The 17,401-nt window shown below is 48.5% G+C and overlaps 1 protein-coding gene across 1 annotated transcript in view; it reads left to right on the forward strand.

Annotated features, from left to right (window-relative positions):
- LOC145348686 (uncharacterized) overlaps positions 1–17,401 on the forward strand; it is a 119,989-nt gene that overhangs the window by 39,682 nt on the left and 62,906 nt on the right. The window contains exons 10-13 of the mRNA XM_080196844.1: positions 1,674–1,787; positions 2,891–3,124; positions 6,697–6,807; positions 10,961–11,153. Of these exons, the coding sequence (XP_080052970.1) occupies positions 1,674–1,787; positions 2,891–3,124; positions 6,697–6,807; positions 10,961–11,153 (652 nt within the window). The remainder of the gene's footprint in view (positions 1–1,673; positions 1,788–2,890; positions 3,125–6,696; positions 6,808–10,960; positions 11,154–17,401) is intronic.

Below are 17,401 nucleotides of genomic sequence, written 5' to 3' on the forward strand. Positions count from 1 at the left end.
TTGTTTAGTGTTTTTAAAAATGTATTCTTAGGATGTGGGTAGGCCAGCATTCTATTGCTCATCCCTATACACCCTTTGAGAAGTTGATGGTGAACTGCCTTCTTGAACCGCTGCAAACAATGTGGTGTAGACACACCCACAATGCTGTTAGGAAGGGAATTCCAGGATTTTGACCCAGTGATAATGAAGGAATGGGCAATATATTTCCAATCAGGATGGTGAGTGGCATGGAACCCATTTGCCCTTGTTCTTCTAGGTGCTAAGAGATCATGGGTTGGAAGGTGCTGACTGAGGAGCCTCGGTGCAAACGCTGCAGTGCATTTTGTAGATGGTTGCCATTCTACGTTGGTGTTGGAAAGAGTGAATATTTGTAGAACGGGCACCAATCAACCAGACTACTTTATCCGGGATGGTGCCGAGCTTCTTGAGTGTTGTTGGAGCTGCACCCATCCAGGCAAATGGGGAGTGTTCCATCACACTCCTGCCGTGTAGATGGTGGACAGAATTTGGGGAGTCAGGAGGTGAGTTACTCACCACAGGATTCCCAACATCTGACCTGCTCTTGTAGTCAACGTATTTATACAGTTAATCTAGTTCAGTTTCTGGTCAATAGTGACCTGTAGGATGAGTGGGGAATTCAGCGATGTTAATGACATTGAATATCAAAGGGGAATTGGTTAGATTCTCTCTTTTTGGTCATTGTCAGGCACTTAGCGATCTTCATTGTAATGTTGCAGTTTATCTATTAGTGTCACAAGAAGGCTTACACTAACACTGCAGTGAAGTTACTGTGAAAATCCCCTAGTTGCTACACTTCCGTGCCTATTCAGGTACACGGAGGGAGAATTTAGCATGGCCAATGCACCTAATCAGAATGTAGTCTATAATAGTCAATTAATAGTCTACAATATCAATAGGCGGCACAGCGGTTAGCACTGCTGCCTCACAATGCCAGGGTCCTGGCTTCAATTCCCAGCTTGGGTCACTGACTTTGCAGAGTCTGCACTTTCTACTTGTATCTGTGTGGGTGGCACGGTCGCACAGTGGTTAGCACTGCTGCCTCACAGCGCCAGGGACTCGGGTTCAATTCTGACCTCAGGTCACTGTCTGTGTGGAGTTTGCACATTCTCCCCGTGTCTGCGTGGGTTTCCTCTGGGCGCTCTAGTTTCCTCCCACAGTCCAAAGATGAGCAGGTTAGGTAGTTTGGCCATGCTAAATTGCCCCTAGTGTCAGGGGATTAGTAGGGTAAATATGTGGGGTTACAGGAATAGGACCTAGGTTGGATCTTGTCAGTGCAGACCCGATGGGCCGAATGGCCTCTTTCTGCACTGTAGGGATTCTATGATTCCTCCGGGTGCTCCAGTTTCTTCCCACAGTCTAAAGGACATGCTGGTTAGGTGCATTGGCCATGCTAAATTCTCCATTTGTGGACCCGAACAGGCTGGAGTGTGGCGACTAGAGGATTTTCACAGTAACTTCATTGCAGTGTTAATGTAAGCCTACGTGTGACACTAATAAATAAGCAAAATGATATATGCATGGGCACCAGACGGAGAGTTGTGTCTCAGACATGCCCCCATTCTACAGTTTTGTAGGTCACCAGCCTGGTGCCATTCTGTCGTGATCAGTTTGACATTGTCGATGTTCACCTTTTGTATGTCTTCCCATGCCAGGGTTCGCTGGGCAGCGGTGTGAGATTAACATTGACGAGTGCTCCAGCACTCCTTGCCTGAATGGAGGGAAGTGCGTTGATGGTCCCAGTCGCTATGATTGCGAGTGTCCAGAAGGTGCGTTTTTTTTTAACTAATGACCGTGTCTAATGGTCAACAAGCGATTGGAGATATCACTTTGAGCTTTCTGTGTTCTCACTGGAGCTAAGGCATTGTGTGCACTGCTTCATTGGGAGTGGCACAGTGGCATAGTGATTAGCACTGCTGCCTTACAGTGCCAGGGACCCGGGTTCAATTCCTGCCTTGAAGGGTGCAAAAAAGGTTTACAAGGATGTTAGCAGGACTAGAAGGTTTGAATTATAAGGAGAGGCTGAGACTTTTTTCCCCTGGAGCATAGGAGGATGAGTGCGTGACCTTATAGGGGTCTATAAAATCATGAAGGGCATAGGTGAGATGAATAGTCCAGGTCTTTTCCCCAGGGCAGAGGAGTCCAAAACCAGAGGCATAGGTTTAAGATGAGAAGGGAAAGATTTAAAAGGGACCTGGGGGAAACGTTTTCACACAGAGGGTGCTGCGTGTATGGAATGAGCTGCCAGAGGAGGTGGTAGAGATGGATACAACTACATTTAAAAGACATCTGGGTCGGTACATAGGTAAGAAATGTTTAGAACGATATGGGCCAAACGCAGGCAAATGGGACCAGTTTGAACAACACAGTGACACAGTCGTTAGCACTGCTGCCTCACAGCACTAAGGATCCAAATTCGATTTCCAGTTTGGATGATGGTGCGGAGTCTGCATGTTCTCCCCATGTCTGCCTGGGTTTCCTCTGGGTGCTCCCGTTTCCTCCCGCAATCCAAAGGTGTGCAGGTTAGGCGGACTGGCCATGCTAAATTGCTCCTTAGTGCTGTAGGACAGTGTAGGATAAATGCATGGAGTTACAGGGATAGGGCCTGGGTGGGATTGTGGTCGGTGCAGATTTGATGGGCCGAATGGTCTCCTTCTGCACTGTAGGGATTCTGTGATTCACTTTAGGGAACCAGGTTGGCATGGATGCGATGGGCTGAAGGGCCTGTTTCAGTGCCACTCCATGGGCAGGATTTTGCGACCTGGCTTTCTATTCCAGGGTGGGTGAGGCAGTACAATTCCGGCCCATCACTCCATGATTATCTCTCTGTCTCTCTCTCTCTTTCTCTCAATCTCTCTCTCTCCCTTCCTAGGGTTTGAAGGGCTTCTCTGCCAGACAAACATTGACGACTGCCTTCCGAACCCGTGCCACTACGGGACCTGCCTAGACGGGATTGCCGATTACTCCTGTGCCTGTGTGCCAGGGTACACGGGGCGCATCTGCAACATCGAGATCGATGAGTGCCTGAGCCAGCCCTGCCAGAACGGCGGGCGATGCGCAAATCTGGCGGATGCCTATCGGTGCGTCTGCCCGCCTGGGACCACAGGTAACCGGGGTGGTTGGGAGGATGGGGTGGACAAAGTACGGATAGCTGAAGCTGGCGACGGGGGGAGGGGGGTGGGCACAACTTGTGCTAGCATGGCATTCTTGGAGATGGAGCGTGAGCGACCCTTCAGCAATGGGCTAGTCACACCGGGAGGTGATGCCCACATTCTGGAGAGTCTCGCCAACAAATGGGCCGCAGTTCATATGGGAATATCCAGGCTTATCCCAGGAAGTGAGGGTTATCTCTAAGGCATGGCTACCAACAGACCAGGGGGGAGATTCATTGGGAAATACTTCCCCTTTCCCATTCGAGTCTTGCCACTGGCACTTTCTCCTCTGATGTACTGAGTTGGGATCAGTGAGGGCTGTTTGGCTGGGTGAGATTCACACAGTCAGAAGAACGAGGAGGCTGTTCGCCCCCTTGCAGCGCTGTGGGTGAGCCGGGCACCACGAGGTTTGGCGTGCCGGGCAGTAAAATGGAGCAAGCCGGGAGGTCATCTGACCAAAACATGCTGGGAGTTTGTCCAGCCTGAGATAGCAACCGTTTCGGCGTGGCAGTGGGGGTCATGTGACAGACATTCGGTCAGAGGCTCCTTTGGGTCTGATGCAACCCAAAGCAGCACCTGATGATGAGGGTGGAATCGGTGATTAGAGCATTGGAGGAGCGGGTGAAGGTGTGTGTGGGGGACGGGGGGATGGGGGGGGTGGTGGGGGGGAGGTGGGGGGGAGGTGGCGGGGGGGTTGGCGGGAGTGGGGGGTGGTTTGGAGGTGGTCCAGTGATTAGCATTACTGCTTCACAGGTGCCCGGGCTCAATTCCTGGTTTGGGTCAGTGTCTGTGTGGAGTTTGCACGTTCTCCCTGTGTCTGCGTGGGTTTCGTCCAGGTGCTCCAGTTTCCTCCCACAGTCCAAAGATGTGCAGGTTAGGTGGATTAACCATGCTAAATTGCCCCCTAGTGTCCAAAGATGTGCAGGATAATTAGATTGGCCATGCTAAATTGCCCCTTAGTGTCCAAAGGTGTGCAGGATAGTTAGATTGGCCATACTAAATTGCCCTTTACTGTCCAAAGATGAGTAGGTTAGATGGGTTGGCTATACTAAATTGCCCTTTAGTTTGCAAAGATGTGCAAGTTAGGCGGATTAGCCATGCTAAACTTTCCTTTAGTATTCAAAGCTCTGTACATTAGGTGGATTGGCCATACTAAATTGTCCCTTACTGTCCAAAGATGAGTAGGTTAGGTGGATTAGCCATGCTAAATTGCCCCTTAGTGTCCAAAGATGTGCAGGTTAGGTGGATTGGTCATGCTAAATTGCCCCTTTGTGTCCAAAGATGTGCAGGATAGTTAGATTGGCCATGCTAAATTGCCCCTTTGTGTCCAAAGATGAGTAGGTTAGGTGGATTGGCTACATTAAATTGCCCTTTAATGTGCAAAGATGTGCAAGATAGGTGGATTGGCTATGGTAAGTTGTCCCTTTAGCGTCCAAAGATGAGTAAGTTAGAGGGATGGTAAATGTGTGTGTTTACAAGTATAGGGCAGGGCTGTCAGTGAATTGCTGCAGACTTGTTTGGCTGAATAGCCTCTTCTGCACTGTAGAGACCCTATGATTCTATTAACAGGCTGAAGACACTGGCTTTGACCTTCCAATGTTGAATGGGGAACTTCCAAGAGTGACATCTGACCAATAATCTGACAGGGCAGGTCGTCGCGGGGCAGGGTGGGGGGGTGCCGGGGCGGAGTGGCTCAGAAGAAGTTGACTGGCATCAACATAATGGTGGAAACTGTCCCCATGGGGAACGAAGAGACCAAGCACGACTTCTATCCGTTCTATCGGGGAAGTGTTATCCCATTTGAGTACGTCACTACAGAGCACGGGAAGGAACATTGCATCAGCACATGAAGTGCTTTCTTCTTGGCATTGCACATCTCCGTGTGGGATGGTGTTGACATTCCCAGTGCCATCATCCATCATTCCAGTGAAAATAAGGCTCATATTTCTGTAGCGTCGTTCCCCAAACCGGGATGTCCAAAAGCATTTTACAGCCAATGAAATACTTACTGAGATGTGGTCACTGCTGCAGGATGGGAAAATGGCAGCCAATTTCTGTACGTCAAGACCCCACGTGTGACCCTGTGATACGATCATGATGAAATTAGGGGCCAAATTTAACCGTCCCTCCTGCCATCGGAATCGAAGCAAAGGCCCATTGACCTCAGGCAAGATCTTCTGGTTTTGGGATGAATGCCACCAGAGACTTCTGCCCAATGTTTTTCAACAATGCTGGCAAGGGCCAAATATTGGTCAAAACAGGGATTAAGGGTGTCACAGGATCTGTGTATATCAGGAGGGGTGGTCATGATTTAACACCTTGTTCAAAAAGGGCTGCAACTTAGACTAAGTCGCTTAGGATTGTCTTCAGTGGAGTTTAGAAGGGTGAGAGGGGATTTCATAGAAACTTATATAATTCTAATGGGATTAGACAGGATAGATTCGGAAAAAATATTCCCAATGGTAGGGGAGTCCAGAACAAGGGGGTCATAGTTTGAGGATAAGGGGTAAACCTTTTAGGACTGAGGTGAGGAGAAATTTCTTCACCCAGAGGTTGGTGAATATATGGAATAAAGTCCCACAGAATTGTCATAGAATCCCTATATTGCAGGAGGAGGCCATTTGGCCCATCGAGCTTGCACCAACAATCCCACCCAGGCCCTATCCCCATAACCCCTTATATTTACCTTGCTAATCCCCCTGATACTAGGGTCAATTTAGCATGGCTAATCCATATAATCTGCACATCTTTGGACTGTGGGAGCACCCGGAGGAAACCTCTGCAGACACAGAGAGAATGTGCAAACTCCACACAGACAGTGGTCTAAATGAACCCAGGTCCCTGACTCTGTGAGACAGCAGTGCTCACCACTGTACCACCACGCTGCTCATAGAAGCTTATAAAATTCTAACAGGGTTGGACAGATAGATTCAGAAAGCATGTTCCCAATGATGGTGGAGTCCAGAAATAGGGGGTCATAGTTTGAGGATAAGAGGCAAACCTTTTAGGACTGAGGTGAGGAGAAATTTCTTCACCCAGAGGGTGGTGAATGTGTGGAACTCACTACCTCAGAAAGCAGTTGAGGCCAAAGCGTTGTGGTGTTTTCAGGAAGAAATTAGATATTGCTCTTGAGGCTAAAGGGATCGAGGGGTGGGGGGAGGGGAAGGGGAAATTAGGATATTGAATTCAATGATCAAAATGGCACAGCAGGTTCGAAGGGCCGAATGGCCGACTCCTGCTTCTAGTTTTTATGTTTCTACGTGCAGCACACCCTCGGGTCCTGGTTTATGTTTCTGAAGCAGGATTTGAACTCTCGACCTCCTGACCCAGAAGCAAAAGTGCACCCGCTGACACGGCTGAACTGTGCAAGGTTGCCAAGGAACAATGGTGCCAAGCTGTCACGGTGCACTGGTCGATGACTGATTGGAATTCATTGACAACAGGGTTATCTGTCAGACCTTTTCAACTTGCGCGTCTGCTTTTGTTTTGGTTTACATTGCAGCCTCCTTCTCTCTCTTTCCTGCAGGGCCGCACTGTGAGATTGACATAGATGAGTGCGAGGCCAAGCCATGCCAATCCGGCCACTGCAAGGACTTTGTCAACGGCTACACCTGTGTGTGTGACCCAGGTTTCACAGGTAAATGTGATCAGATTTCCACCCCACCCCCGCCACCCGCTTCTGATTGCTTCCTCTTTTGTAATGACCCACTTTCGGAAACTTCGCTCGTGAGGTGATCTTCAGGTTTGAGCTCATTCGAAAGTACCTCTGCACAAGGAGAACTCCTCCCCGCAGGGTGATTGCCCACTCTGTGTTCTGATTGGCCACCCAAACCAGCTAACCCTACTCTGCTGTGTTGCCCTTCAAGGTACAAATCACCGTCTCACTTTAAAGCTCAAGTGAGGGAGAATATTCTCTGTCAGTGAGGCACTCGCTTGATGCCTTAAGCAGGAAGTTTTAATTATCTTAAATTTGGATCTGCAAAGCCTGGTAGCTGTTTGCCTGGACCCACGTTTCAATCTTCCTTGCATCAACTGCAAAACTTGCAAACACAGCTGAAAATGGTGTTTCTCAGCCTTTTACCCTCTCCCTTTCTCTCTCTCCCTCTCTCTCTTTCTTGATACCTGCACACGAGCTGATATCTCTCAGTCCCCTCTCTCTTAGAGATATTTTACTGGGTTCTATCAGTCTCGCTGTCTCTCTCTTAAAGTGATATGCATAATAATGCATATGTACACTCACCGTGGTCTCTCAGTCCTCTCTCTCTCAGGGAGATGCCTGTATACTGACTGGGGTCTCTCAGTTCCCTCTCTCTCAGGGAGATATCTGTACACTGACTGGGGTCTCTCAGTCCCTCTCTCTCAGGGAGATATCTGTACACTGACTGGGGTCTCTCAGTCCCTCTCTCTCAGGGAGATATCTGTACACTGACTGGGGTCTCTCAGTCCCCTCTCTCTTGGGGAGATACCTGTACATTGACTGGGGCCTCTCAGTCCCCTCTGTCTCAGGGAGATATCTGTACACTAACTCGTGTCTCTCAGTCCCCTCTCTCTCGGGGAGATATCTGTACACTGACTGGGGTCTCTCTGAGGGGAATATCTATAGTGATTAGAGACTGAGATCTGTTCAGCTATGGGCTGCTGTCAGGACTGATGACACAGAAACAGGGATGAGTAAGGAGGAGCTGAATGAAATGGAGAAAGAATGCCCCATTCACCTGTCCCTGACAATCCCTCTGACTGTTAATGCAAAAATCGTGGGAAATGTACACAGTATACAAAACAGGACTCTCGGTGGGTGAGTTTGACGTTGAACTGGTCTATCTGGTTTGATCAAACTGCTCTGTGACTCCTAGCAAGTGCCAGGGACACACGGAGAAATTTCAATCCCAATCAATCCCAGGCAGCCTGAGACATTCCGCGTGGGGGGGAGAGGGGGAGGCGGTGGGGAATGTGAGTGGGGAGATGGGAGGGTGGTTGGCCAAAGTAATCGAGGCATTCCAACATGCCATATGAGTTTGCAAAAAAAAAGGCTAACTCTGTCAGGAGATAGTGATTGGGCCCTGAACATAACTTTCTTCCTGCAAGGTCAAAGGGTCAGTACTGAGGGAGTGCTGCACTGTCAGAGGGTCAGTACTGAGGGAGTGCTGCACTGTCAGAGGGTCAGTGCTGAGGGAGTGCTGCAGTGTCAGAGGGTCAGTGCTGAGGGAGTGCTGCACTGTCAGAGGGTCACTTCTGAGGGAGTGCTGCACTGTCAGAGGGTCAGTGCTGAGGGAGTGCCGCACTGTCAGAGGATCAGTGCTGAGGGAGTGCCGTACTGTCAGAGGGTCAGTACTGAGGGAGTGCTGCACTGTCAGAGGGTCAGTACTGAGGGAATGCTGCACTGTCAGAGGGTCAGTACTGAGGGAGTGCAGCACTGTCAGAGGGTCAGTACTGAGGGAGTGCTGCACTGTCAGAGGGTCAGTGCTGAGGGAGTGCCGCACTGTCAGAGGGTCAGTACTGAGGGAGTGCTGCACTGTCAGAGGGTCAGTGCTGAGGGAGTGCCGCACTGTCAGAGGGTCAGTACTGAGGGAATGCTGCACTGTCAGAGGGTCAGTACTGAGGGAGTGCTGCACTGTCAGAGGGTCAGTACTGAGGGAGTGCAGCACTGCCAGAGGGTCAGTACTGAGGGAGTGCTGCACTGTCAGAGGGTCAGTACTGAGGGAGTGCTGCACTGTCAGAGGGTCAGTACTGAGGGAATGCTGCACTGTCAGAGGGTCAGTGCTGAGGGAGTGCTGCACTGTCAGAGGGTCAGTGCTGAGGGAGTACTGCACTGTCAGAGGGTCAGTGCTGAGGGAGTGCCGCACTGTCAGAGGGTCAGTACTGAGGGAGTGCTGCACTGTCAGAGGGTCAGTACTGAGGGAATGCTGCACTGTCAGAGGGTCAGTGCTGAGGGAGTGCTGCACTGTCAGAGGGTCAGTACTGAGGGAGTGCTGCACTGTCAGAGGGTCAGTGCTGAGGGAGTGCTGCACTGTCAGAGGGTCAGTTCTGAGGGAGTGCTGCACTGTCAGAGGGTCAGTTCTGAGGGAGTGCTGCACTGTCAGAGGGTCAGTGCTGAGGGAGTGCTGCACTGTCAGAGGGTCAGTACTGAGGGAGTGCTGCACTGTCAGAGGGTCAGTACTGAGGGAGTGCTGCACTGTCAGAGGGTCAGTGCTGAGGGAGTGCTGCACTGTCAGAGGGTCAGTACTGAGGGAGTGCTGCACTGTCAGAGGGTCAGTACTGAGGGAGTGCTGCACTGTCAGAGGGTCAGTGCTGAGGGAGTGCTGCACTGTCAGGGGGTCAGTGCTGAGGGAGTGCTGCACTGTCAGAGGGTCAGTGCTGAGGGAGTGCTGCACTGTCAGAGGGTCAGTACAGAGGGAGTGCCGTACTGTCAGAGGGTCAGTACAGAGGGAGTGCCGCACTGTCAGAGGGTCAGTACTGAGGGAGTGCTGCCCTGACGGATGGTCAGTACTGAGGGAGTGCTGCACTGTCAGAGGGTCAGTACTGAGGGAGTGCTGCACTGTCAGAGGGTCAGTACTGAGGGAGTGCCGCACTGTCAGAGGGTCAGTGCTGAGGGAGTGCCGCACTGTCAGAGGCAGTACTGAGGGAGTGCTGCACTGTCAGAGGGTCAGTACTGAGGGAGTGCTGCACTGTCAGAGGGTCAGTGCTGAGGGAGTGCTGCACTGTCAGAAGGTCAACTGCCCTGCCCATAGATGAGACATGGATCTTAACATACTGGGAATATCCCACAATTACATATAGTATTTTGCAGTGGAGTGTGATCATCCTGCCTTTGAATGACTGATGAACTCTTCTGAATGCCATTTTGGAAAATGCGGATCTTACCCTTAGGAATTTTTAATTAATTCACTCATGAGATGTGGGTAATGCTGGCTGGGTAGCATTTGTTCCCCATCCCTAATTGTCCTTGAAATGGGTAGTTTGCTTTGCTACTTCAGGGGGCATTTTAAGAGTCAACCACATTGCTGTTGATTACATGTAGGCCGGACCAGGTAAGGATGGCAGATTTCCTCCCCTAAAAGACATTAGTGAACTAGATGGGTTTTTCTGACAATTGACAATGGTTTCATGGTCATCAGTAAATTCTTAATTCCAGATTTTTATTCATTTCAAATTTCACCATCTGCCATGGTGGGATTCAAACCCCGAACCATTAACCAGGGTCATAGAATCATAGAATCCCTGCAGTGCAGAGGGGCCATTCAGCCCATCGGATCTGCAGCAGCTCTCTGACAGGGAATCTTACTCAGGTCATTTTCCCCTCCACCCCCATCCTCATAATGCCACACATTTCCCATGGCTAATCCATCTAATTTACACATCATTAGACACTAAGGGACAATTTAGCATGACCAGTCCACCTAACCTGCACATCTTTGGGCTGTGGGAGGAAACCGAAGCACCCGTTGGAAAGCCGCTGGGAATTGAACCTGGGTCCTTTGTGCTATGAGGCAGCTGTGTGCCAACCACTGTGCCACCGTGCCATCCTAGTAATCGCTAAATTACTAGTCCAGTGACAATACCAGTGCATCAATTCCAACCAATGAATGCTGAACAAACACGGTATAGCTAATACAAGTTATATCACGAGTTTGGAAAGCTTCAGTGAAGCATCTTGGGATATTTGATTGCATTAAAGGTGCTATAGAAATATAAGTTGTTGTTGTTTTAAAAATTCAACTTGGGCGACAGAAGTGAAGGCTAACTTTAAGAAGAGATGAGGGACCATTATTAATCCATTCTTTTGATTCCAGGCTTTCGGTGTGATGTTGACATCGATGAGTGCATCTCCAGCCCTTGTCACAATGGCGGCACCTGCGAGGACGGGGCGAACAGGTTCACCTGCATCTGTCCAGACGGCTACCACGACCCGCAGTGCATTTCCAGAGTGGACCAGTGCAATAGCAACCCCTGCGCTCATGGGACGTGCCTGAGTGATGTCAACGGGTATGAAATGAGGGTCCAGGGTTAATGGGCAGAAGCCAGTGGTGGAGTGTGGCTCAAAAACCCATCACAATGCAAGCAGGCGATCGGGGAATATATCTCCATTTCTCTTGTGGGGAGGGGTGTGTGGGTGAGTGTAGGAGTTTCAAGTTACTGTATGAAGCACAAATCATTGCAACTTCCAGAAATGTCATCTGTCCGTCAGTGGTCACATCAATTTTTTACACTCAATTAGATTTAGTGCAATGCAAAGATGACACTAAGTCATCTAAGTGTGCAGGAACTTAATTTAGAACAAAGAGAACAAAGAATAGTACAGCACTGGATCAGGCCCTTTGGCCCTCCAGCCTGCAGCAATCAAGTTGTCCTATCTAGACCAACCGTCTGTATCCCTCTATTACCCTCTACCATATTATACAATGCTTTGAAAAGTCTACTCCCATGCTTCTCGTTCAGGTTCCAGGATGTCAATGTGTCTGTTTACTTTACTCTGAGTCCACATTCCAGCCTTATCCAATTAAGCGCAGTGAGCGCAGCTTAGTCAACGATGCATGTAATCAAACACAGATCAATTGAACCATTGAACACCACTCCCTTTTCCCTCTTGTAATCAAAGGTTTTTTTTAAATCAAACTCTCCGAAACAAAAACATTGGTGCATTGTCACATCGTGGTGTTCAGATTGTCCATTTTCTTTAAGTACAGAAATAGTCTTGAGAGATGTAGGTCTCAGAGGTCTGTGCTGAGGTCCGTGAACTTGAGGTTGTGATTCTGAGTGGCTACTTATTGAGGTGAATGATCAACATCACAATCCCTCATTGGGAAAGGAAATGTATCCTCATAGTCGCTGTCCTTGAAAAGTCTTGGTCTGCTCACTATCACGTGCCTTACATTCTCAGTTATAGAACATAGAACAGTACAGCACAGGAACAGGCCCTTCGGCCCACAATATTGTGCTGAACATGACGCCACATTAAACTAATCCCTTCTGCTTGCCCTTGGTCCATATCCCTCTATACCCTCTAAAAGCCCCTTAAATGCCCCTATGTACCTGTCTGCACCACCACTCCTGGCAGCGTGTTCCAGATACTTTCCACTCTCTGTAAAATTACTTGCCCCTCACATCTCCTTTGAACTTTCCCACTCTCATCTGAAGTGCGTGCCCTGGTATTAGGCATTTCAACTTTGGAAAAAGGATTCTGACTGTTAATGCCTCTCATAATTTTATAGACTTCTATCAGGTCTCCCCTCAGCCTCTGCTGCTCCGGAGAAAATAACTCTAGTTTGTCCAATCTCTCCTTATAGTTTATTCCCTCTAATCCAGGCAGCATCCTGGTAAACCTCTTCTGCACCCTCTCCAAAGCCTCCACGACCTCCCTGTAATGTGGTGACCAGAATTGAATACTAACCAAATTTTTATAAAGCTGTTGTCATCCAACAGGTGACTGTTGGTACCAAGCTATTGCCCATCCTGCTTTGATCTCGATAGAGATGATGCAAGTTTGCGGTCATGATTTGGCTGTTTGCGAACTCCAACTCCAGATGTTGGTTCCCTGACGCACGTCCTGCTTATCCAAGTGTGTTCCTGCTTTACCTTGTCACCTTGTGATTTTTCCTGCTTTTGTTTTGACATTCCCATTGGATGGCGGCGATGGCTTGAGAATGGTCAGTGATCAGTTAATGTTACAAACACCAGTTCAGCTGGTGTCCTTTCCAATCAGTGAGTATCGAGTAGGTCGATAGAGCGATAGCGATAAGATATAGGAGCAGAATAAAGTCATTTGGCCCATCGAGTCCGCTCCGCCATTCAATCGTGGTTGATATGCTCCTTATTCCATTTTCCTGCCTTCTCCCCAAAACCCTTCAACTCACTACCAATTAAAAATCTGTCTGACTCCTCCTTAAATGTACTCACTGTTCCAGAATCCAGTGCACTTTGGCGTAGCCAATTTCTCAGATTCACAACCCTCAGGTGAGAGGCAAGGTCATCACATCACAGGAAGGGTGTGGAGACTTTGGAGAGGGTATAGAAGAGGTTTACCAGAATGCTGCCTGGATTAGAGGGAATAAGCTAAAAGGAGAGGTTGGACAAGCTAGGGTTGTTTTCTCTGGAGCAGCAGAGGTTGAGGGGAGACCTGATAGAAGTCTATAAAATTATGAGAGGTATAGAGTTGATAGTCAGAATCTTTTTCCCAGCGGTGAAATGTCTAATACTAGGGGGCATGCACTTAAGGTGAGAAGGAGAAAGCTCAAAGTAGATGAGAGGGATGAGTCTTTCTACACAGAGAGTGGTGGGTGTCAGAAATACGCTGCCAGTGATGGTGGTGGGGGCAGATATGATCGGGACATTTAAGGGAATTTTAGATAAGCATGTAATATGCAAGGTATAGAGGGATATGGACCAAGGGCAGGCAGAAGGCATTAGTTTAATGTGGCATCATGTTCGGCACAATATTGTGGGCCGAAGGGCCTGTGCTGCACTGCTCTATGGCTGTAGCTAGAGAGACAGTGATGCTCGATGGCTGTTGGCCATTTCTCTTGCCTACAACCTTAACCATCGCCATCTCTCTGGCCTGTAGGCATTGACCATACCTCTTAAGGGACATATTCAAGGCTGAATTAGATAGATTTTTGGCCGTATGGGTCAAGGATTATGTGTGTGGACAGATATGATTTAAGGCTACAATCGGATCACACCTGATCTTTTTGAGTGGTAGAAGAGGCTAAATGGTCGACTCCTGTCTCTATTCCTTATGATCCTATAGAGTCTATTTTGATTTGATTTGATTTATTATTGTCACATGTATCAGCATGCAGTGAAAGGTGTTGTTTCTTGCATGCTATACGCTTGCCATTCATAGATGAGGAAAGGAGAGAGGGTAGAATGTAATGTTACAGTCATAGCTATGGCCAACTTAATGCAAGGTAGGTCCATTCAAAAGTCTGACAACAGCAGGGAAGAAGCTGCTCTGAAGTTGGCTGGTACGTGAATCAGACTTTTGTATCTTTTTCTTGAGGGAAGAAGGTGGAAGATAGAATGTCCGCGGTGCGAGTGTCGTTAATTATGCTGGCTGCTTTGCCGAGGCAGTGGGAAGTGTAGACAGAGGTACTGAAGAGGGTGGAGGGCAGATTTACAAGGATGATATCAAAAATGTGTGGGTATACATATCAGGGGAGAGTGAACTGGCTTGAAAGGAAGGCCAAAAGGCGACCTAAAATGAGAGCTTTAAAATGATGACATATTCTGATAGAGTTAATACAGAGTGAATGGTTCCCCTTCTGGTGAGAGCAGAAATCGTGGGCATCAATACAAGATCGTCACCAGGAAATCCGGTCGGGAATTGGGAAAAAACATCTTCACCCAATGAGTGGGAGAACGTGATGACTAAGGGCTGCAGGTTAGAGAGGTGGGTTGGCTAATGGTTACAGATCAGAGAGGCATTAAGGGCCAATGGCTGCATACCGGAGCAGCAGTGATGGCCAATGGCTTCAGTAAGAAGTCTCACAACACCAGGTTAAAGTTCAAGAGGTTTATTTGGTAGCAAATGCTACTGGCTTTTGGAGCTTTACCCCTTTGTCAGGTGGATGGGGAGTTCTGATCACAAACAGGGCATATAAAGGCACACACTCAGTTTACAGAATACTGATTAGAATCTGAGCCGTTACAGCTAATCAAGTCTTAAAGGTACAAATAAGGTGAGTGGAGATAGTATTAAGCACAGGTTAAAGAGATGTGTGTTGTCTCCAGGCAGGACAGTAAGTGAGATGTTGCAAGCCCAGGCAAGTCATGGGGATTACAAATAGTGTAACATGAACCCAAGATCCTGGTTGAGACCATCCTCATGTGTGCAGAACTTGGCTATCAGTCTCTGCTCAGCGACCTGCGCTGTTGTGTGTCGTGAAGGCCGCATCAATGGCTACAGGACAGAGATGCAACGATGGCCAACAGTGGCACAGTGGTTAGCACAGTGCCATGGACTCAGATTCGATTCCTGGCTTGGGTCACTGTCTGCGCGGAGTCTGCACATTCTCCCTGTGTCTGTGTGGGTTTCCTCCAGGTGTTCCGATTTCCACCCACGTTCCAAAGATGTATGGGTTAGGTTGATTGGCCATGCTAGATTGCCTCTTAATGTGAGGGGATTAGCGAGGTAAATACTTGGGATTACAGGTGGAACCTGGGTGGGATTGTTTTTGGTGCAGACTCGATGGGCTGAATGGTCTCTTTCTGCACTATAGGGATTCTATGATTCAGTGAATAGCTGCAGATTGGAGCAGCAGTGATGGCCAATGGCTGTAGGTCAGAGAGGCATTGATGAATGGGTAATGGACAGAGATCAGTTCTGGGACCTTTGTTCTTCATAGTATATATAAATCATTTGGAGGAAAATGTCTGATGAGTAAGCTCGCAGATGACTCAGAAACTGGTGGAGTTGTGGATAGTAAAGAGGATTGTCAGAAAATACAGCAAGATATAGACTGGTTGGAAACTTGGGTGGAGAAATAACAGATGGAGCTTAATCCAGTCAAGTGTGAGATAATGCATGTAAGAATTATACAGTAAATGGTAGAACCTGAGGAGTATTGACAGGCAGAGAGATCTGGGCATATATGTCCACCGATAGCTGAAAGTGGCGATGCAGGTGGAGAAGATAGTCAAGAATGCATACGGCATGCTTGCCTTCATCAGTCGGGGCACTGAGTATAAAAATTGGCAGATCATGCTGTACAGAACCTTAGTTAGGCCTCTTTTGGAATATTGTATACAATTCTGGTTGCCACACTACTAAAAAAGATGTGGATGCTTTGGAGAGGGTGCAGAAGAGGTTTACCAGATGTTCCCTGGTCTGGAGGGCATTGGCTTTGAGGCGAGGTTGGAGAAACTCGATTTGTTCTCACTGGAATGACAGAGGTTGAGGGGTGACCTGATAGAGGTTTACAAGATTATGAGTGGCACGGACAGAGTGGATAATCAGATGCTCTTTTCTAGGGTAGAAAAATCAAGTACGAGGGGACATAGGTTTAAGGTGAGTGGGGAAAAGTTTAGAGGAGATGTGCAAGTTTTTTTACACAGAGGGTGGTGAATATCTGGAACGCGCTGCCCAGGAAGGTGGTGGGAGCAGGCACACTGGGGCATTTAAGAGGCATGTAGCCAGATACATGAATAGGATGGGGTTGGGAGGATATGGACTCCGTAAGTACATATGGTTTTAGTTTAGGCAGACATCATGATCGGCACAAGCTTGGTAGGCCGAAGGGCCTGTTTCTGTGCTGTACTGTTTCTTATTCTTTGAGCTAAGTGCAATGGTTGCATTTAAAGGGAGGTTTGATATGAGACAGAAGTGAATAAAGACTTGTGATGTTAGAGTTAGATGAGAATAGTAAGGAGGAGGCAACCTATCCATGAATGAACACCAGCATGGATAGGTTGGGCCGAATGGACTTTTTTGTGTTCCATGAAGTGCTGAAATCCCTTTTTATTTCTGGGATTGTAACCCAGTCGAGGGCTGACGTCACCATTCCATCAGGGTGCGGTCTCACGGAGCCGGACATCACCCAGTGAGTTTGTTTTCCTGTCGCGTGACTTCTCCCTGTCATTTATTCTGGGAGGGGGTGACGGGGGCCCCTCCTGCCAGGCCAGCCTGGTGAAAGGGGCAGAGTCTGCCATCGCGACACTTGAGCTCCCGCCCCCGCGTGATCCTGGTACAGTGTTTCCACAGGATAAGGAGCAGAGGCCTATGTTGTGATGATTTGCAGGCAGGAAGCAGATGTTTCCTGCTGGATAAGTCTCGGATTGTAGCACGTCGGGGTGGGACAGGAGGGGCGAGTCCCCTCATGCAATGTCAGATTCATGTATTCCAGACAGTCACAAACTTTCATCTTTACCCTAACCCTGCCCCTTTGATATATTACCCCCCGAGCACGAATAAGGGAGTATCACTACGGTACTAATTGTGAAAAGTTAAAGTTTATTTATTAGTCACAAGTAGGCTTACATTAACACTGCAATGAAGTTACTGTGAAAATTCCCGAGTCGCCACACTCTGGCACCTGTTCAGGTACACTGAGTGAGAATTTAGCATGGCCAATGCACCCTAACCAGCATGTCTTCGGGACTATGGGAGGAAACTGGAGCACCTGGAGGAAACCCATGCAGATATGGGGATAATGTGCAGACTCCGCATAGACAGTGACCCAAGCCGGGAATCGAACCCGGCTCCCTGGCGCTGTGAGGCAGCAGTGCTAACCACTGTG

Source organism: Carcharhinus amblyrhynchos, chromosome 9 (genome assembly GCF_965287045.1).
Source record: "Carcharhinus amblyrhynchos chromosome 9, sCarAmb.v2.hapA, whole genome shotgun sequence".
Classification (NCBI taxonomy): domain Eukaryota; kingdom Metazoa; phylum Chordata; class Chondrichthyes; order Carcharhiniformes; family Carcharhinidae; genus Carcharhinus; species Carcharhinus amblyrhynchos.